Source organism: Cyanistes caeruleus, chromosome 23, assembly GCF_971803275.1.
Source record: "Cyanistes caeruleus chromosome 23, bCyaCae1.hap1.1, whole genome shotgun sequence".
Classification (NCBI taxonomy): Eukaryota; Metazoa; Chordata; class Aves; order Passeriformes; family Paridae; genus Cyanistes; species Cyanistes caeruleus.
In genome coordinates, this window is record NC_141723.1 from 2,197,408 (window position 1) to 2,219,201 (window position 21,794).

Here is a 21,794-nt window from a genome sequence, read left to right on the forward strand (position 1 = left end):
TCCCCCGCAGCCTCCGCGCCGGCCGCCGAGCCCGCTGTATTTATACTTTCTCCCCCCGGCTTTGACATAAGAGGTTTATTTTTGATCTCTCGCTGTTCTCCCCACTCCCCTCCCCTGCCAGCCGGAGCCTGGGGGAGGAGGAGAAGTGAAAGAGAGAGAGAGAGAGAAAAAAAAAAAAACGCAACCGAAAAAAAAAAAAAAAAAAGAATCACAAAAAAGAAAAAAAATCTCCCCCAAAACCAGGGGAAAAAAAAATAAAAAAAGAAGCGGAGAAAGAGAAAAAAAAAAAAAGAGGGGAAAATAGTAAAAAAAAATACCCCAACCCACTTTTGGATACGATTTGAGGCCAATCAGGCGCCGGCAGCCCCGCCTGCCTCCAAGTGTCAACTCCAGCCTGTTGCTCTCCCAGTATTAACCCCTTCTTCAGCCCCAGTGCTGCCCGCACGGGGCTGATCCTTCCCAGGCTCTGGGGGTCCCTTCCCCGGGAGAGGAGCTGGCACACGTCCCCTTCCTCCACCATGGGAGGATTTACTCCACAGGGCTGATTCTCAGCATCTTCCCAGCTGGAAAGCACCCGGCCCATGCCAGCTGGAGAGCATCTCGTTTCAGAAGGTGCTTCGGGAGGTTCCCATGTCCTTCCCTTAGCCAGGGATAGAGAGGGCTTTGGGCCCCAGGGAAAACTCCAACAGGACACACGTACAAGGAGTTTCCATGCTCTGAACCAACAGCTGGATCCACATGGGGTTTCCTCCAGCTGGAATAAGACAACGGGCTAAATCAGACTTGTGGAAAATACCTATGAGAATAATACAATGCAGCCAGCTCCTCCCCTTGCTCTTTTTTTGTTTGTTTCTCTGTGTGTGTTGTGTGACTTCATTTACAAACCTTTCATTCACCCCGTTTCAGACTGAGCTGGAATCCCCAACTGAATTCCCTTGCAGTGAGGAAAAACCCTACAGCAATATAAAAGTCTCAGGCTGTAAATCCAGGTAGCTGCTGTGTGCTCAGCGTGGCAAACACTGGGAGATGGGCAGAAACATTCTGTCCCTGGCTGGGAACCCACTCAGGAACAGGGAACAACCGGCTGTCACGGAGAAAGGGAAATCACTACGTATATATTACTCCTTCTTTCCTCCTAAGCCCTCCTTCTCCATTAGTTCATGAAATTCCTGGCCTCTGGAGCGCCCTTTGTGCGGCACTGGAACATCCTGGGATGTCCTTGCTGCAGTTTGGGGGTGGTGGATCCTATCCTGCTCCGTGCCCTGATTTTCTACACCCTTCACAGGGAGCCCAGGACTTGTGCTCCTTTAAACTTGCTGGGAGTGCCAGCCCAAGGCCCAGCTCCTCCACACTTGGTTTCTTTCCCCCTCAGCCTAATCTTAAAAAGAATTGAAAGAGCAAAGCAGCATTTGGCACCTCAGGATTCCTGGGAAAGCAGAGTCTGGCCAGTGCTGAGTAATGAGTGGGGTTTAGGCTGCTCTCCCTTTACTCCAGGATGTATTTACATCTCTCACTGTGTTATTATCTCCACTTGAAAGCCACATCCCTACCTATATAGTAAACACACAGCCCTGGCTCCAAGCAGCAGCTTCCCAGAGGCCATGGCTCTGGTTACTCCTTTATAAAGTGTAGGGTTTGTGACCATAGCAGAGGAGGAAATAATAATTTAAAATAATTTTGGATGACTGCAGTGGACAGTGACACAGGTGTGGAAAGGAACACTTCCAATCCAGATGTTGAGCAGCCAGAAAACTGCAGGAAGGGAGAAAAGCAAGGCCAGGTGTGGTGGAGTTTGGTCTGGGACATGTCTCTGTATCTAAGGGGGTCCTTCAAAACCCAGAGGCTTGGCTGGTCTCCTCAGCAGCCCCCACCTCTCCTGGAGGACAGCTGGAGCTGCTTCTTCCCACTGACTCAGGTGGGTTTTTCTCCCTCTCCAGCTTCCTCGGGCTGGGGACAGTTTGTATTTTAACACCAGCAGGAAAGTGCAGAGCCAGGACAAGAAGCCAAAAGCGAGCCCTGACTCTGCCCCTGCATCCCCAAACCCCAGTGAAGGTGCCAGCACCTCCCCGGGCTTTGCCTTCCTGCAGGAGGGGAGGCAGGAGGTGCTGCCCCTGCTCTGAACTAGGACAGGTAAGGCTGCAGGCAACAGGATGTAATTTATTCCCGGCTTTCCGCTCCCGGAGCTGCATCTTTGATCTGGGAGGACACGCTCGCATCTCAGCTTGGAGGCACCGCTGGTTTTCATTAGCGGCTCGCTCTGCAAACAGTAGCTGGAATTTCTTGAAGCCTCGCCGGGCTCGTTACAAACCGGCCCAAAAACGCTCTGGGAAAGAACAAAACCTCACCTGGCTGCCCCTCTGCATCTCCCCCCAGCAAAGGCTGAGGAGCCTCGAGACTTTTTGGGGTTCTTGCCCCTTAACCGCTCACAGGATGCGCCGTCCCCAAACCTCGCCCTCCGCTCCCATTTCCAGGGGCTGCCTGAGCATGTGAAATCCATTAACTCCCCAGTCACTGTGATTTAAAGACCCTTTTGATCAAACAGCTTGGGACCGTGTGTCCCGTGTGTCCCCAGCTCTGCGGGGCCGGGCAGGTCCCTCCTGCCCTTCCCCAAGGGCTGCTCCTGCCGGGCACGCAGCTCCCCAGGGGACTTTGGCTGCCAGGATGAGACCCACATTGTCACCCTGAAAACTCAGCTTCTGAGCTTGCTGACATGGTTTTCTAAAGCCTTTCCCATGAGAGTAACTGTAAACATAGATATGTGTACATTCTTTCTGTTCCACATCTTGTGATGGGCATCTCTCATGGCCAGTGCAGTGAGAAAGTGTTATCCTGACCATCCAATCCCTGGCTGTGGTCAGAAACCTATAAATCCTGGGAGGAAAAATAAACTCTGCTCTTCTTTTCACCACACCTCGACCTGTGTCCGTGTGATCTATTCATCTTCACCACATCGCTCCTGCTATTCCTGTTCTGCAGCAGCAACACCGCCCCGTCTCTGGGCAGGCTGCGATGCTTTGCTGTCCCCTCCTTGCTTTGCCAGAGGGTTCACACCCAAATTTGCAGCTCCAGGCTGAGTTTTAGTTATTCCCTTTTGCCCTCAGCGCAGAGAAAACACTTGGGACAATTATTTGTCAAACTATTTGAGCTCCAATCCCCAAAATTGAGACCGCTAGATGTCAGTGCTGCCCTACGCTGCGGTGGGAAAGCCCAAATCCATCCCTGGGAATTTGCTGGGAAAGTGGGAGCGAAGGGCTCCTGCAGCCAGCTCAAACCCCACCCCACAGCAAAATAAACATGTCCTATAGTTTTCATTTAAAGTAATCAGATGGGTGGAAATGCCTACGAGAAAAGCAGCTGGGCTTTAAATCAGGGTCCTGGCCTGTGTTCTGCCAAGTGAAACCATCCTGGCTGTGAGGATTGGGAAGGGGGAAGTCAGGGAATGGTTATTCCTGTGAGGGAAGGGGAGAGTTGGGCTCGATTTGGAACCAGTGAGTGAATTAAGTGGTGAAATGTGCCACTATGGATCTGTGGTCGCTGCCTTCCCTCCCCTTCCCCCATGGCCACATCCACAAGAGGGCCCTCCTGCCTTAGAAGTGGTTTATTTAGGGTTTGGTGCCTCCAAACCGTGAATATCCCGTAAAAAAAAAGGGGTTTTGCTTCCCTTGATGCTGTATTTGAACGCCCCCACGGTGCAGCAGCTCATCCCTGGAGGTGATTTATCGAGGGTTGGCTGTGAGAGTGATGCTGGGCAAATGCTAATTCTCCTGGATCCCCTAAACGAGGGAAAAGAAGATTTTTAAGAGTCAGGAAAGGGCAGGGAAATCCAGGCTGGGTCTTGGTTCATCAGCTGATGGTGCTGCCTCTGATATTTGGTGCCCTTGATGCTGAGCACATCGAGAGCCATGGCTGTGATTTGATGGTTTCATTTGATTTGATACGATTTGGAAGAATTCCATTTCTAATTTCTAGACCATCTTTAGAAATTTTTTCCCCACATAATTTTCTCTATTTTCCCTATTTATTATCTATTTTTATTTGCATTTTGATTTGTAACGCCATCATCCATTGCCTTCATTGCATTTCACACCTGGATTTCCAGAGCAAGGATGGGGCACCAGAGGTCAGCCTTGCCTCAGGGTGGGTTTGGAGCCCCACTTGTGTCCAGGTGGAAGGGAAGCAGCTTTGTGGCTTTCCAAAATCAGGGGCTAAATCCTGTTCCCAGCATTGCAGCCTCCTCCCTGGGGAGCTGCTGCTCTGCTTCCTGCCTGGGTCTTGGGGCTTCCAAGGTGTCCTGAGACCAGCACATCAGTGAGAGGATGCTCCAAGGACTGGCTGGTCCTTCCTGAGACTCCAAAGCTGTGTCTGGTCTGGGGTTAAAACCCTCTGAAACTCCCCAAACTTGCTGTAGGGCTGCTTTTCCTATGGAGCAGCCCATAAATACTCTAAATAAATATAACATGATAGAATGAAAAGACTCTTTTCTACAAATAATAATAATAATTACAATAATAATATTTTTTTTTTAAAAAAATCTCCCCTCCTCTCTATTCCACTCTCACATGGTTTATGGGTTGATGAAAATGAATGAACTCTGTAATGATTTTCCTGAGTGATGAGCCCCCTCCAGAGCTGGCTTGTGGAATCTCCATCACCCCAGGTTTATTCCAGATGTGCATCATTTTAATGACCCCTCAGGCTTACCCACAGCTGCAGCCTCACCCTTTGAAAGCTCAGTGGCTTTGTGCACCTTTGGTGTCTGTGTTGCCCCAGAAAGGGAATTAATCAAGGCTGGACCCTGCCCCAGGTGGGAACAATGCACTTCTGTGAGTCCTGGCTCATCAATCTCCAGGCTGAAGGTGAACAGAAACGTGTGATACTGGGTTTTGGGATGTGTGGGACACCTGGCTCTTCTCAGCTTCCATGTACTGTTTTAAAACACCATGGAAAAACCCGTGGCTCTCTTCCTCAAACAGGAGAAAGCCTTAAACACCGAGGAGAGGGGGGATTTTAGATGCTTTCAGAAGGAATGAGCTATCAGCAACCCCAGGACCTGCAACACCAGCTGGAAATTGTGCAAAACCAGGAGTTAGGTAGCTTTTTTTCAATGTACCATGATATTCCCAGATTCCAGAGGTGCCATTATGTGTCAGGACCATGAGAGAGGCCCAGGGATGCTTCTGCTGTGTCTCCTGTGCACAGGGGAAGCAGGCTGCTTCGATTTTTGTTGTGGGACACAGAGATGTGTGCTTGAAGACCTCCAAAGCACAGATCCTCCTCTGCTCCATCCCTGCTGTGTAGGACAGTGTGGGGAACGCCAGGAGGAGCACCCTGCCCACCTCCTGTCCTATCATCCAGTCAAGATAAAGCTAATTAAATTCAGCATCTTCCCAGTCCAAGGATGGGGCAGGTTTTGGGTTACTGAGTCCTCCACGTGCTCAGGTTTCTTGTGTATCTCACCCTCAATGACTTTACCTAGACCCAGCTGGATTTTTTTCTCCAAGCCTTTATTTCCTGGAAAGCTGACTAATAATGCACTTTGACTCTCCCTCAAGCCCTGGAGATGATCTTCCTTCCTGCCCAGGTGATGGGGAGTTGGGAGAGCACAGCTTGAACTTTTGGGTGAGGATATGCCAACCTTTTAGCCAAAATCAACTGCTTGAGTGGCACTTTTCCTTGTCTTAACCACCTTCCTGCTCCATCTTTGTTTTAAAATTCTCAGATGGTCCATTTAAAACCATTTCTTTGGTGAACTGGAACATCCAAGAGATATGTGAGGTTTGAGGTGCTTATTTTTTGCTCGTTTTGTATTTTAAAATGAATACATTTGAGGCACAGTGATGAATAAAAGAAATAAAATAACTTGGTGCTTCCTGGAGATGCTTGTGATGGAGCAAGAGGAAGGTGGAAAAAGGAGAATCCACACTTCAGACCAGCTCACACTGATATTTCAAGATCAGAGTGGCCAATGCATTAAGCCTGAGTGAGGCTTTACCTTAAAGTGGTTTCTAGACAAAAATCAAACCAGAAGCAGAATCCACGTTACATACTTTGATGTATTTCATTATCTGTAGCTGCTCAGAATGTTCCAAAGGCATCTTCCATCTCCATTCCGTGCTTTCTGTGTTCTCTCCTTCAAGTCACAGATTCTCATCCCATTTCCATCCAATCCAGACAAACTGCAGGGGGTGAGGAGCAGCCAGGCTCAGCCCCAAGCACCTGGAGTGACCCCAAGGTGCTGCCTGGACCAGCCCCTTCCTTCAGGTGTGGGGTGCAAGCAGCTGCTGGTTCGTCCCCAGAGAGAAAAATCACATCACATCCTCAAGCAAGAGGAAAAGTAAGATAAAAAATGTGCCTCCTTCTTTTATGGAGTGCTGTGAATCATTCCTGTACCGCTGGAGCTGCCTGGGAAGGGTGACCTGTACCTGCTCCTTCAGCTCCACAGCTTTTCTGCTCACCCTGGGCAGGGGATGGGAGCAAACATGGTTTGGTTTGCAAACAAAGCAACCTGCCTTGGGGTAGGTGATTCCCAGCTGTGCAGAGGGAGGTTTGGGGAGGCTGGGATGGAGCATCCAGCTGATCCATCCCTGTGCTCCCAGCCCATGGATGCTGGCACACCATCAGCATCACGGGACATGAGAGTCCTGGGCCTGGTGGATCCAGCGGGTCTCAGCCCAGGCAGAGCCAAGCCACTCACATTTTCTGCCTGCCTTTCCCCATCACGAGGCAATCAAATGTTCTCCAGGCTGGAGATAAAGTTCCTGCCAGCTTGCTTTGACTCATCTCTTGCTGAGAGTTCCCAGATGGAGGGGCTGGAGCTCAGGGGCAGCAGTGACTAGCTCTGGCTTGATGACCTCTAAGCTGAGGTCCTGGTGGCAGCTCTGGGAGCCTGTGGCATTCTGGATGCCACTGTGGTCTTTGGAGAAACTCATCCTGCTGAGCAGAGCAAGGCTGTGGGAAGGAGAAATTCCCTCCTGGCACCTCAAGACCGTGTCCCTCTTCCCTTGCTCCTCCACTCCCTGGGCTGCCCATTCCCAAAATCCCTGGGCATGCTGCACTTTGGCCAACAGACAAAATCCCTGGTTCCCTCAGCCCAGGGCAGTCAGATGGTTTTTTTGGGTCACAAGTTCAGCTGCAAGGCACACGACTGAGCAAACCGCAGCACGGGGACAGCGAAACGAGCTGGGCTGTGGGCTGTGGGCTCTGTGCCTCTGTGCCTCAGATTCTGTTTCATACATGCACACATTCTTCAGCTGTGCTTGGATTTCAAAGGGTTTCAGCCTTTGCTGAAATCACATCAAAGCCAGCTTGTCCATGAGAGGCCTTAATTTTATCACTAAACCCAACTGTGGTGCTTACTGGTGCTGATGAATCTGTCCCTCTGCTACAGGTTGTCACTGAGGAGTCTTCACTGCTCTCCAAAAACCCCATCCATGGTGAGATCTTTCTACATTCTACAACTGCCCCAGGGTCCTCCACACACCGTTCTGGTGATCCCTGTGTTTGGTGGGTGTGAGGAATTCACCATACAGGTTGCCCTGCGGCCTCAGAGCAGAGGATGTTGCAGATGTTAACACTTACAGAGTGCACTTTGGTGGTCAGGGATGAAGGGAGGCTGAGCTCAGAAGTGGAAATCGCCTTTGCCCCCCAGCTGGAGCCCTGGGTGAGGGTGGGGTGGAGAGGGGTGTGCTGGAAGCTGCTTTGCTGGGGAGAATGGGGATGGTGGAATTGTTGGGGCAGTGTTACACTGGGGTGCCAGGTCTGGAGGTGCATGGAGGGGCACAGCCCAGATCTCGGTGCTAGACATCCCTGGGCTGTGGAAAACATTTATCTTCCTGAATAAATCTGGGAACTAAGCCCTCAGCTGCCAAATAGCGGGTTCCCCACTCCACTGAACTGTCCCAAATACCAGCAGGGAGCAGAGGATGGAGGGCTGGGATAGCTGACCTTTAAAGGTCCCTTCCAACCCAAGCTATTCCATGACTCAATGATTCTATGACCTTTTATCTTCCCTGCACACCCCTGTTGTAACCAGAGGCCCCCTCCCCGTGGGATGACAGAGCTCCATCCCTTCACTTGGATCAGGATCCAGAAAAACTGGAGAGTGGCAGGAGGGAGCCTGGCAGGTGGGAGCATCCCTGGGGGGCTGCAGGAATAGAAGTGAAGAGGGTCTCCTCCCACTCCATCCCATCCAACACCCCAATCCTATCCTGTCCCACCCCCCACATCCCACCTCATTCCATTCCATCCCAGCTCCCATCCCATCCTGTCCCACCCCACCCCTTATTCCATCCTGTTCCAACCCCGGCATCCCATTCCATCCCACACAATCCTATCGCACTCCTCAGTCCCATCCATCTCATCCCACCCTCTGTACCAGCCCACCTCAAACCCACATCTCATCCCGCCCCATCCCTCCATCCCTCCCCATCCCTCCATCCCACCCCACCCCATCCCTCCATCCCGCCCCATCCCTCCATCCCATCCCTCCCCATCCCTCCATCCCGCCCCATCCCTCCATCCCGCTCCATCCCTCCATCCCTCCCCATCCCTCCATCCCACCCCACCCCATCCCTCCATCCCATCCCTCCCCATCTCTCCATCCCGCTCCATCCCTCCATCCCACCCCACCCCATCCCTCCATCCCCCCCCATCCCTCCATCCCACCCCATCCCTCCATCCCACCCCATCCCTCCATCCCATCCCTCCCCATCTCTCCATCCCGCTCCATCCCTCCATCCCACCCCACCCCATCCCTCCATCCCACCCCACCCCATCCCTCCATCCCATCCCTCCCCATCCCTCCATCCCGCCCCATCCCTCCATCCCATCCCATCCCATCCCTCCCCATCCCTCCATCCCATCCCACCCCATCCCTCCATCCCTCCCCATCCCTCCATCCCCTCCCGTCCTGGCGGCGGTGCCGCCCCCCACCCCGCTCCGCCTCGGGGAGGCGGTGGCAGCCCCGGGCGGAGCGCGGTTCTGTCCCGGCCCCGCTCGGCCCCGCTCGGCTCCGGCCCCCGCCCCGCTCCCGCACTATAAAAGCGCGGTGCTCTCCGCAGAGCAGGTACCGGCGGGGCCGCTCCGCTCCTGCAGCCTCCGCGGGTCCGGGAGGAGGAGGAGGAGAGGGAGGGAGGAAGGGGGGGGCCGGGTCCTGCTGTCTCCCCCCCCTCGCCTCCCCCGATCCCCGATGCCGCCGGCCTGAGCCCGCCGAGACGATGCTGCCGCTGCTGCCGCTGCTGCTGCTGGGCACCCCGGGGCTGAGCCTGAGCTCGGGGGCACCCCCGGACCCCGACTCCGCGCTGGTCACTCCCCTGCGCCTGGACCCCGACATCAACGGGCCGGCTTATTTCAGGGGGGGCCCTGCCGAGCCGCCCCGGGGGGGACAGGCGGTGGTGATCCAGCTCTCGGCTTTCGGGGAGGATTTCTACCTCCACCTCTCCCCCGACGCCCGCTTCATCGCGCCCGCCTTCGCCGCGCAGTACCTGGGGGCGGCCGCCCGGCCGCTCCCCGCTCTCCGCCACTGCTTCTACTCGGGGGATGTCAACGCCGACCGCGAGTCCTTCGCCGCCCTCAGCCTTTGCGGGGGGCTCCGGGGGGCTTTCGGATACCGGGGAGCCGAGTACCTGATCAGCCCGCTGGCGGGGGGCGCGGCCGGGGGTCTCCATCGCCTGCAGCGCCGCAGCCCCGGCCGCCCCGTCGGGGCCGGAGCATCCCGCTGCGCCGTGGGCTCCGGGCTCACCCCCGGCGTGCTGCAGGCGCTCGACAAGTACCGGGGGCGTGCGGGGGGGAAAGGAGGTCGGGCCAAGCGCTTTGCCTCGGTCCCGCGTTACGTGGAGACCTTGGTGGTGGCCGACGAGTCGATGGTGAAATTCCACGGGGATGATCTCCAGCACTACCTGCTCACCCTGATGGCCACGGCCGCCCGCCTCTACAAGCACCCCAGCATCCGTAACCCCATCCAGATCTCCGTGGTTAAGTTCCTCCTCATCGGGCAGGATGACAAAGGGCCCAAAGTCACCAGCAACGCCGCCCTCACCCTCCGCAACTTCTGCGCCTGGCAGAAGAAGTGGAACAAGGTCAGCGACAAGCACCCCGAGTACTGGGACACCGCCATCCTCTTCACCAAGCAGGTGGGTGCAGGGAGGGTGACCCGGAGGAGATGAGCCCCCTGTGACAGAGCCCTGCTGGGCTAAGGCGTTCTGCCACCTGTGTGCGTGATGGGGGAGGCTGTGCCCGGGGCTGATCCCCCTTTCCCAGGGAACCTCCGCTCTCACATGCTGGGCCAGGGGGTGCAGAGGCATGGAGCAAGCCCTTGCTGTCCCCTGGGCAGCTTTTGGCTGGCAGCCTGGAAAAATCCCTGCCATGGGGTGAATGAGGCCGGGAGGTGTCCAAAGATTTCCCCACGAGCAGAAACCTGCTGCTCTGTCTCCTGCCTCCGTGCCGGAGCTGGCAGCGAGCGCCCTGCGGCTCTGCCGTGCACCCTGACATGAGAGGTCCGAGCCCAGAAGAGGAGGGGCATGGTCCCGCTTCCCCCTCCCCAGCTGGGAAGAGCTCACAGTGCCACCTGCCAAGAAAAAACCTCTCCCTGCTTCCTCTGACTCATGCGCGAGGTCCTCCTGAGAAGCTGGAGCTCTCCTCGGCGCTGGCTGCGCTGCCCGGAGCCGGTTCAGGGCTGGAAGTGAAGCACCAGAGATTCAGCCAGAGCTACAGCCCTCGGTGGGGGAGAGGGGAGAGCCGCTGCCACCACTGCCATGGGCTGGCTGTGTCCCTGTGGTGGGAGAGAGGCTTGGAGCTGCCTTTGGTGTGGCTCCACGGTGATGTGGGGTGTGGGATGAGCTCTGCATCCTCCTGCCCCCACAAACTGGGTGACACTGGAGCTCCCACAGCCTCTCCCCGTTGTCCCTCCCTCCCTGTAGCCCTGTGTCAGTGTGGACATCAGTCCAGTGCCCGCATTCCAAAATCACTGATGGGATGGGAGGAGGATGAGCCCAGCTTGGAGGGAACAGTCACGTTTTATCCTGGCTGCAGCAGGCTTTGGCACAAAAGGCTCCTTGCATTTTCTCCTTCCACTATCCCTGCCCAGATGTTTTTGGATTAGGGACAGGTGAGGAACTCCCCTCAGCGGCAGTGAGACCATTTCCAAAACACTTTTCCAGGTCCAGCATTTGTGGGTGGGAAGGATATAACATCCAGCTCAGTTCAGCTGTCCCTAGGCTGGGCTCATCAAGGGCTGACAATGGCCTGGAGCAGGAATGATGCCGTGCAGGACGTGTGAGATCTTGTCCTGTGTGTCTTCTTGTCCCCCCCACCCTGGGCCAGCTGTGAATCCTCTGGGAGCACAGACAGGATGGAAGCCCAGGCTGCTGGAGCAGCTCAAAGAGGAGGACACTGCTGACACCTCTGCAGGGACGAGCCAGCTCCACCTCTGGTGGAAACCCAGTGAGGTCACTGGAGCTGCACGTGGGACAGAGTCGGTCCCAGTGATTCAAAAGATGTGGATCACGTCTGGGCTGCATTTTTTACACATTGCTAAACCATCCATTCCTGAAATCCCCAAACAAGCTCAGTGCAAAGGCACACGGTCAGGGAGACATCTGCCTTCCTTGAGTGCATCCATCTGTGGTCCCCTGACATCCCGAAGCTTATCTTCCTGCCAAAAAGCTGTTACATAAGCCCTCGACTTAAGTTTCACCTCCAGGCTGGTTGATAGGCAGTTTTCAGTTGTGTTGATGAGTTGCTGACGAATGGGGCTCTCTTCTGCTTGGATTTGCTCCCTTCCAACATCGGCGATGCTGAATGATGGATTTGCTTTGGGAAGCTCAGTCTTGATCAGCTGGTGGGTGCAGATTCCCTTCCTACCCAGGGTCCTGCAGAGCATCCAGCCTTCAGCTGCCGTCCTGCCTCCTGGAAATGTCCCTGCACACCATGGCAAAGGGCTTGTCCATCCTCCCCACCCCTCCTGGACTTTGCTGTCACACCGGCAAACGTTGGCTGCACGTCTTTGCTTTGCTGTAAAACCGAAGGGATGTTGCATGAAGGAACATCTGGGTGCAGCTTAGCACGTGGCTGATGCTGGGGGATTTGGAAACTGCAGCTCAAGCCTCAGCTTTTCGGAGTTGCCTTGGATGCTCACAGGAAGCCTCTGTGGCAGGGAGAGTGCTTATGACTTTGAGCAGGTGAATTAATGCACGAACCACAAGGATCCCCCTAACTGACCTGTGGAATGTCTTGAGAAGTTCACAAGAGATGACAAAAAGCCTGGGAAGGTCCCAGGTAGGAAGGTCAGGCTGGCAGCTGATGCACTGAGCAGGTTGTCTGCAGCCCCTTGGGGGACCAAGCAGCCTCCCTGTATCTGTGCCAGTAGTGGGGGTACTGGTGACAGTGAGCAAAGGCAGAGCCTTGCACGCTGCTTTCCCACCCTGAACCTCTTCCATTTCCCTCTGCTCCCCTCCTGAGCAAGGGGACACCTGACAAGGCTGAAGGAGGTGTTCAGGTGGGGGATCAGGACCTCTCATTAAAGCCCAGAGATGCTGCCTGGCATCCCCAGGCTGTCCTGCAGTAAGGAGTGAGGGAAAAGCCCCTGAGGAGCCGCTGGTTGTGTGAACAGCGAGGTTCAGAGCGGGAAGTGGGTCAGTGTGTCAGTGCAGGTGCTGGGCTGGGAGCCAAAGCTCGCTGTGCTGGCGAGGAAAGAGCTCTTCAAAGAGCAGTGAGCGGGGAGCTGTGAGCTGTGACGTTCCTCTCCATGTCCCATCCTCACCCCCAAACCCCCAGTGCTGCTCAGAGCACAGGCAGGGGCTCCTGGGCAAGCTGCAGCCCTGGCTGGCTCAGTGTGGTGGTGGCACTGGGTCCTGGTGCTGTTTTGGGATGGGGACTCTGCACCTGGGCTTGCCAGCACCATTAATCAGCCTGTGCCCACCAGTGGTGGCACTGCCAATGCAACGAGGGGCTGCCACCTCTTCTCCCTGCTGACACCGATGTTTGATGGCATCAGGGATGCAGCAGGGTCCCAGCTGGTCAGGAAAATTGCAGAGCAAAGCGCTGAGCCCAGCTGTGATGGGGGTTTTCCACCACCAGTGCAGACCCAGACATTTCTTCACGTCACCTCTCTGGAGATGCCGGTCTTGCCTGTGCCTCCACACTCCGTAGCCCCAGGTCTCCTGTTAAAGCCATCTCAGCCCTGGCTGGGGCTCTCTGAAGTCATCAGGGCTGTTATTTACCCACGGCTGAACCTGCCTGCGCGGGAATGCCTTCAGCTTGGAAACCTTGCTGGAAATATTGGCAGAGCAGCTCCTGCAGGATTTTGAGCAACCCAGGCGCTTTGGCTGGGCGAGTGCTGAGCATGAATCACACTTATTTATAGCATGGGAGCGCCCAGCGAGTCCCCTACTTTTCTTTTCATGTGGAAAACAGCTCCCTGCCCACTGCATGGCAGCTCTGGGGCAGCACCAAGGGAGGGGAGGATGCTCGAGCCCTCCCAAACCAAAACCACACCCCAGCAGGGGAAGGGAGCACCTGGGACAAGGTTACTGCCGGGCTGCAGCATCAGTGTGTCTTAAATGGACTTTTTTTAGCACAAGCACCTGTGGAAGGCCAGATTTGCCTGCAATGAGACCCTTCCCAGCCTCTCTCCTGGCAACATCTATGTAGGAGATGGCTGTCCTCAGTTTGGGGGTGGAAGCCTGGGCTGGTTCCTCCTTTGATCAGCTGGGCTTGGTTGCTCCTTGAAGGATGGCTGTAGGGTGTCTTAGAGAGGCAGCTTGGCAACTTTCTTTAGCCTTGGAAATCTCTGGACCTGGTCCAGGGCTTTCTTGTTCCTTGAAAGAAGCTGAGAAATGAGACTGAGAAGTGGCTCAGCCCTGAGTTCAAGGTCAGATGTGCTCCCATCCACCCACCTGGGTCTAGTCCTTGAGCTCACACTTAAGATGAAGGGAACCAGACTGGCTCCTGCGAGACAAAACCAGCTCCACCCTGGCCAGAGGAGCTGTTTGGGTAGGAAAAGCTGTTGCTGAAGGCAGGGCAGGATGCTACACACATCCCTGGTGCCAGGGGTAACTGCAAACACACCATTGCAGCCTGAGCTGGGCCAGGATTGACATTTCCTGCCTCTGCATCCCGGTGTGGTTCCCATCCCTTTGGGCTTTCTTCCCATCAGGGATGAGGTGGGAAAGGGGAACCGCGGTGCCTGTGCTGAGCCCAGGACTAACCCCTTCCCTCTGTGACTGGCAGGACCTGTGTGGTGCCACCACCTGTGACACGCTGGGAATGGCAGACGTGGGCACCATGTGTGACCCCAAGCGCAGCTGCTCCGTCATCGAGGACGATGGGCTGCCCTCGGCTTTCACCACCGCCCACGAGCTGGGTAAGGCTTCCAGCCCTCCTCTTCCTCTCAGGAGGATTCCAGGAGCTGGCAAGGTTCAGAAAAACCCTGGTTTCAGCCTCTGGGAGATGAGACAATAGGCGGTATCCGGTGATAGAAAACCCTGCCTCAGGTACAAGAGTCCCCCTGAGGCAGGTGGGAAAGGGCTGCTGAGGAAGCAAAAGGCTTTGCTCTCATGGCTGTACCACAGCTGGGTTTCCAGGATTCAGGAGTCCTGAAATAACAAGCAGAGGGCACACCTACCTCTGGGAGGGAGTGGGGCAAGTGCTGAAGTCACTTCACCTTCACAATTTCCCTTGCCCTTCCTTTTTCCTTGTGCTTTCCATGTGCATGAGGCATCGGGAGAGAGCTGGAATGTTTGCTGACTCTTCTGGGCTGTCTGCAGCTGCCATCCTTGCAGGGCTCTGCCCCACTCCATGTCTCAGTCTCCCCTGAAAGAAGCTGGGGGAGGTTGCTGCTCATCCTGCTGTGCTGGGTTATTCATGCTGCCTCCCTTATCCCATCCCCAGGCCACGTGTTCAACATGCCCCATGACAACGTGAAAGCCTGTGAGGAGGTCTTTGGCCGGCTGAAGACCAACCACATGATGTCCCCCACCCTCATCCAGATCGACCGTGCCAACCCCTGGTCAGCCTGCAGCGCTGCCATCATCACCGACTTCCTGGACAGTGGCCACGGTGAGCCCTCCTGTGCCCCCCACCTGTGTCCCTGTCCCCTAGGTGCAGGGTCTGTCCCTGCAGGTGTTTACTGGGAAAAGATGGCTGGCAGTAGAGCTCTTCCTCTCCTGCCTCTGGAAACAAATTTAGAAGGAAATGGGAGGTTGGCAGCATTTCTGTAGCATCCAGACCTCCTGGGTGTCCCCAGCAGTGACATCTGCACTCAGGCTGCTGGCACAGCTCCAAGGGATCACCAGGAGATGGAATCATCTATGTCTGGGATACAGCTGAGATTGAGGGCATTCCTGGGGTTGTTTTGGCCTGATCTCTCCCTCATCTCCCCATGGCAGTGCTTTCCCTCCCCACTCTGGTCCACACAACCCCCCAGGACCTGGTAGACCCCCTCTCCCCACTCCTGCAGGGGACTGCTTGCTGGACCAGCCTGCCAAACCCATCCCTCTGCCTGAAGACCTGCCGGGGACGAGCTACAGCCTGAACCAGCAGTGCGAGCTCGCCTTCGGGGTGGGCTCCAAGCCCTGCCCCTACATGCAGTACTGTGCCAAGCTGTGGTGCACGGGGAAGGCGCGTGGGCAGATCGTCTGCCAGACCCGCCACTTCCCCTGGGCCGACGGCACCGCCTGCGGAGAGGGGCGCTTCTGCCTCAAGGGCTCCTGCGTGGAGAGGCACAACGTCAGCAAGTACAGGGTGAGTACCTGTGCCAGGAGCCCCAAAAACACCCCACAGGGCCACTCAGTGAGTACAGGGTGAGTACCTGTGCCAGGAGCCCCAAAACACCCTGCAGGGTCACTCTGAGCAGGTGCTGGCAGAGATATCCCCAGTCTCCTGCTGGTGGAGATCCAGCATGGGGACACTGATGTGGAAAGAACTGGAGATCCCTTGGGTATCATGCATTTCTCAATAAGTGAGGCTGCTGCTCTGCTCCAGCCGGCCCTGGGCAAGTTTCACAGAATTTGCTGTGCTGGAAGGGACCCACAAGGATGGATTGAGTCCAACTACAGGCCCTGCTCAGGACCATTCCCAAGAGTCACACCACGTGCCTGAGAATATTGTGCAAATGCTTTTTGAGCTCTGTCAGGCTTGGGGCTGTCACCACTTCCCTGGGAGCCTGTTCCAGTGCCCAAGCACCCTCAGGGGAAGAACCTTTTCCTGATATCCAACCTAACCTTCCCCTGACACGGCTTCAGACCACTCCCTTGGGCAGATCAGCATCCCCCTCTTGGATTCCCCTCACAAGGAAGGTTCGTGGGAGGTTTTACTGCTGAAGGGGTGGCTCCAGGCGTGGAGATGACGGCTATGCAGCGCCTCATCCTGTCCATCCCTGCAGGTGGACGGTGGCTGGGCCAAGTGGGCTCCGTACGGGCCGTGCTCGCGGACATGCGGCGGCGGGGTGCAGCTGGCCCGGCGGGAATGCACCGACCCCGTGCCGGCCAACGGGGGCTCCTACTGCGAGGGCATCCGCGTCAAGTACCGCTCCTGCAACCTGGAGCCCTGTGCTGCTGCAGGTGAGGGCTGGGGCTCGGCTTGGACCCCAGAAAACTAAAGCTGGAGGTCCAGGTCGGTGTCCAACACCACATCCCTATTATTTTCAGTGCCAGGGAAGAGCTTCCGTGAGGAACAGTGTGAGGCTTTCAATGGCTACAGTCACAGCACGAACCGCCTCACTGCCTCCGTCTCCTGGGTTCCCAAATACTCCGGTGTCTCGCCCCGGGATAAGTGCAAGCTCATCTGCCGGGCAAACGGCACCGGCTACTTCTATGTGCTGGCACCCAAGGTTGGTGAGAGTGCCTGGACTGTGGGATGGCTCCAGTGCACCTGGAAATGAACAGATTTTCCTTGTCTGGTGGGTGGATGGTGTTAGATGAGGTGGTAGAGGAGGGAAGTCCACCAGTCTGGTATGAATCAGTTTGGGGCTGGAGTTATTCATGGAAGCTCTTCCTCTGGAAGGCATCATTTTTACCTCTTGTGAAGGTGCCTCTGGCATATTCCTGTGGTCCTGGGATAGAGGAGGATAGTTTGGGTGCTGGGGAAGCAGTGGGCAGGACAGGGTGGACATCCAGACTTGGGACTGAGCAGAATGCATGGGATGGTGTTAGCAGTGTCCCCTGTGCAGCTTGTTCCCTGCAATGGAAAGGGCAGGAAATTCTGTGGATGGGAGCAGAAAAGGTGTGTAATCCTATCCATCTCTTCTCAGAGAGCCCAAAATCCTGTCTGCAAAGCAGAACATCAGCGAAGAGCAGCATGATGGGATGGACACAGCTGGGAGGCCTCAGGGGGTGTGAGGGAAATGCAACAGCTTGTTTTTCTCTCCTGGTTTAGGTTGTGGATGGCACCCCTTGCTCCCCGGACTCCACTTCTGTCTGTGTCCAGGGAAAATGCATCAAGGCGGGCTGTGATGGGAAGTTGGGCTCCAAGAAGAAGTTTGACAAATGCAGTGTGTGTGGAGGAGACAACAAGAGCTGCAAGAAGGTCTCAGGCTTGTTCACCAAACCCATGTGAGTGCTCGGTGACCACGTATGCTTCCCCTACTCCCAGCTCTGCGTTCTGGTGTGGGGGGTTCAGGAAGGTTGTGGAGATGGTGATGGGATAAATCCATCCTGAGCAAAATCTGCTTGTGTACATCACTGCACAGACACCTGGGCTGGCTCTGAAGGAGAAGCAGGACACATTTAATGTTCTGTTGACTTCTGCTGATGGAGTGCTTCAGCCAGAGGGGCCGAAGCATCTTCCTGTAACTGGGTGACATCAGCCTTGACAAAACCAACGCAGTGAGATGATTCAAAATGATCTTCACGGGAAGAAGATGAACGTAGGGGTGGGAGGATCTCAGGGCTGAAGAAATGCAGTGTCCCTGTGCCTGATATCCTGCCCTGCCCGCTCTTCTCTTTCAGGCACGGCTACAACTTTGTGGTGGTCATCCCCGCGGGCGCCTCCAACATTGACATCCGGCAGCGGGGCTACAAAGGACTCATCAGCGACGACAACTACCTGGCGCTGAAGAACGCGCAGGGCAAGTACCTGCTGAACGGCCACTTCATCGTCTCGGCCGTCGAGAGGGACCTGATGGTGAAGGGCAGCGTCCTGCGCTACAGCGGCACCGGCACCGCCGTCGAGAGCCTCCAGGCCTTCAAGCCCATCCAGGAACCCCTGACTCTGGAGGTGCTCTCCGTGGGAAAGATGACCCCTCCTCGGGTACGCTACTCCTTCTACCTCCCCAAGGAGAGCAAGGAGGACAAATCCTCCTACAAGAAGGAGGGCAGGACCCCACCGGACCTCAACAACAGCGTCCTCAGCCTGTCCAACCGCTTGGATGGCGGGAGACCGAGCTACAAGCGCCCTTCCTACAAGTGGGCGGTGGGTGGTTGGGAGGCGTGCTCCGTCAGCTGCGGCGATGGCTTGCAGAAGCGCTCGGTGGCTTGTCGCGACTCCTACGGCCAGCCGGCCGCCGAGTGCGACGCGGCGCAGCGCCCCGCCGACGTCCGGCTGTGCGGGGAGCCCTGCCCGGCCTGGGAAGCTGGACCGTGGTCTCCCTGCTCCAAGAGCTGCGGTCGGGGGTTCAAGAGACGGGCGTTGAAGTGCCTGGTCCCGACCGGGCGCCTGCTGCCCCGGGAGAGTTGCAATTTTCGGAGGAAGCCGCAGGAGCTGGATTTCTGCACCTTGAGGCCGTGCTGAGCTGGTCAAGGGGGGCCTGCAAGGAAGGGCATGGTGTTCCTATGGCTGGGCACAGCCAAGCAGCAGCCAGAGGTTGGGAGTGGGGGAGATGTCCATAGCACATAGCAAAAGGGGGAAAAATAAGAGAAAAATGGGAACAAAAAGGGACCTGGGTGTGGGGACAACCCCACGCAGCTGGGAGAGAGGGCTTTTACCAACCAGGTCGCTTGGAGACAGAGCGGGAATGAACATCTACCTCGAAGCCACTGAACGACACGGAAACCACCGGTGGAGGCTGGGAACTGGGGGGACAGATGGAAACGAGGAGGATCATCCCTGCCCGTGATGGATCTGTGGTGGTACAGGCAGGGAGATGCCCCTAAATTGCACAGATGAAGCCTCCCCCCACCTTCCCAGGACCAACCCTACCTCCCTTCTCCCTGGACTCCCCCAACACTCATGCTAAACGGGACCAAAAGGATTTACCAATGCAACGACCACCGGTGCGATGATGCACTGGGACTGATGCCTCCAGGGCTTGCTGGTGGAGACTTTGTTGTCCCAGCAGCATCCCCAGGCCAGACTGGAAGGTGGTGGCTTTATTTTCATTCTCTCCTCGTGTTTATGACCTGACCAGTGTAAATTTTATGGTGCTTAACTCTGTATTTTTTTAACCTCCTTCCTCCCCTCCTGATGGATGTAAACCTTGCATAGCAGGGCTGGTGTTATTCCCAGGGGATCTCACCAGCCTGAGGTTTCCTATGGTGCTTTGGGATGGGGCTGTGTGAACATCTGGATGCTCCTTTACACCCTGGTCCACCTGAACCTTTTCAGGGCTAAAAGGGATCACAATGGAGCTGAGGTCTGAGCTGTCATTCCAAAAAAGCAACAAGCAGCTGTGCTGTGGTTCCACAGGGTCAGATGCAGCCCCCCCCAGTCAGAGACTTCACCTTGCTCTGGAAATGGTGCTCAAGGGACCAGTAGGTCATGCCCAGACGTGCCATAGCCTCCAGCCTTTAGCCAGGTTGGGGTATTTTTCCTCTGTGTAAAGCCTCCCTGAGCTATCCTGAGCTCTATCAGAGCTGGGGTGACTTCCCTGGAATCCTAAGGGAGAGGGAGGTTAATTTGGGTCCTTGGCTTTCCTGAGGAAGAAGGGGCTCAGTGAGGTTCAGGGATGCAGGGAAAAAGGGACTGTCAAACCTCTTGCTGCTGCAAAGCATCTACAACCAGTTTCCCCCTGCAGGTATTCTGGGGTTGTTCTGTACCTCTGGGTTATTCTGTACCTCTGACAGTTTTGTAGCATCGTGCCCAATGTAGTCAGAGGCTGTTTTACCTCTCCCAACCCCAATTTATCATTTGGGTCTTTTGCTCAGATCAAATCATCAGGCACCATTGAATTTTTTGCTTTGTCACTGATGAAGTTGCCTCTTAATGGATGAGCTGTGACTGAGCAAGCCAAAGCTTCTGGGTCAAGCTGTGCAGTTACTGGGATGGGCAGAAAGGTGTTTGAGGGATGAGACACAGATTTTGGGTAGGCAGAAGATGCCATCTCAGCAGGTAGAGGCTTGGAGCCTGCTTGTTCAGTCCCTTGGAGGTACAACACGGACACTCTGCTGTCCCTTGGGTGGCTCCAGAAGGTCTCCAGCTGTGGCCAAGGTGAGAATGAAAGAAATGGAACAGGTGGTGTGAGAATTCCCTTCTTATCTCTTTCCAGCAGCTCACAAACTCCTTGTGACGATGTTTGTGGGCTCATCCTCCCTGGGGATCCTCCTGGAGGATCCATCTAACACCTCTTTCAACACAACCATATTTTAGGTCTCCACGCTGCTCCACAGAGCCAGGAGCAGATGTTGTGGTTGCTCTGCACAGCAGGGAACGGGAGTTAATGTTCTTAGGAAATCCCTTCCAGGTCTCCATTCCCATGAACATACCACCCATTTTCCGAGGGTTTTCCTGCATATCTGAGCCCGCTGCGCTTTCCTCCGGGGACAGAGCTCTGAGGAGCTGCCCTTTAATCTCTTGCCATCCCACAGCTGGTTTCTAAGCCACCGAGAAATTGTCAGCCTCGTTCCTAAGGAGGGGAGGGATTCCTCGTGTGTGGTTCTTTTGCTGAGGGTGCAGCAGAAGGACGGAGATGCCGATGGTACTGGCTGCTTTGTGTATACCATGTATACTGAACATCGATCTCTGCTGTTTGTGCGTCAGTAGCAAACCTGAAATAAATCTGTATTTAAAGTTACACCTGCTTCCCAGGGGGACACTGCAAGAGTTGTTTTGTTGGTGGCTGCAGGGCATTCCTTGTCTTATTGTGATCCTGACCCCTTGATAGTGTCAGCTCATTAACTAAAGAGCAAAACTGATGCCTTTTTGGATTACCTAAAAACAGAGACCAGGCAAAATTAAGGGAATAAAAGCAGTTTATTTCTATTTATTGAAGGGTCTTCAGGTACATTTAGACAAAGCCCCTCAGGGGCTGCACCCAAAATGGACCACAGGTCACAGGTTTCACACTTTTCTAAGCTTGGTCCATTTGCACATTGGGGGTTCATCTCCCAATTCCAGCTGCAGGGAATGAAGGAATTTCCCCCAAGTTTGCTGCCCCCAACTCCCTTTTGTTTCCATCTCTGGGGGCAGTGAGGTGTCCTTGATTGCCAGGCCTGGAGAGGAATTGTTGTGTGTGCCCAAAGTGGGGAAGCAGCAGCTCCCAGTGTGTGTGGAGTTTGGAGTCACACACTGAGGAATGGCAGGAGTACAAATATACAAAAAATATAAAAGTTAAAATCCTAAGGCATCAAAACCATCACCTTTAAAAGCCCAACAGGTTTATTCCGATTTGGTTTTGCTACAGAACTGGTTTTTGGTAAAAAAGAAACCCAACCTGAAAGAGCCCAATGGTGAATCTGTCCCTGTGAGCCCCAAGGGAAGTAGGGATGTTCACTGAAGGAGGCTGGCTTGAATCAGGATGTTCTTCTGTCAGGGTGACAGGAATATAGAGTTAAAAGGATTTATGAAAACTGGAACAGCACTCTCACACCATGGAACAACCCTGAGTGTTCCTCCCCAAATTCTCAGCACACCCTCCCTGAGTCAGA

General features: G+C 55.2%; 1 protein-coding gene across 1 annotated transcript; it reads left to right on the forward strand.

Moving 5' to 3' along the window:
* The first annotated feature begins 8,950 nt into the window (after positions 1-8,950).
* ADAMTS15 (ADAM metallopeptidase with thrombospondin type 1 motif 15) lies at positions 8,951-20,941 on the forward strand. The gene is made up of 8 exons (XM_023941364.2): positions 8,951-10,130; positions 14,227-14,359; positions 14,887-15,054; positions 15,455-15,738; positions 16,379-16,556; positions 16,644-16,825; positions 17,371-17,546; positions 17,943-20,941. Exons 1-8 carry the CDS (start codon positions 9,216-9,218, stop codon positions 18,721-18,723), a joined length of 2,817 nt encoding a protein of 938 aa, XP_023797132.2. The 5' UTR covers positions 8,951-9,215; the 3' UTR covers positions 18,724-20,941.
* Positions 20,942-21,794: the final 853 nt, after the last annotated feature.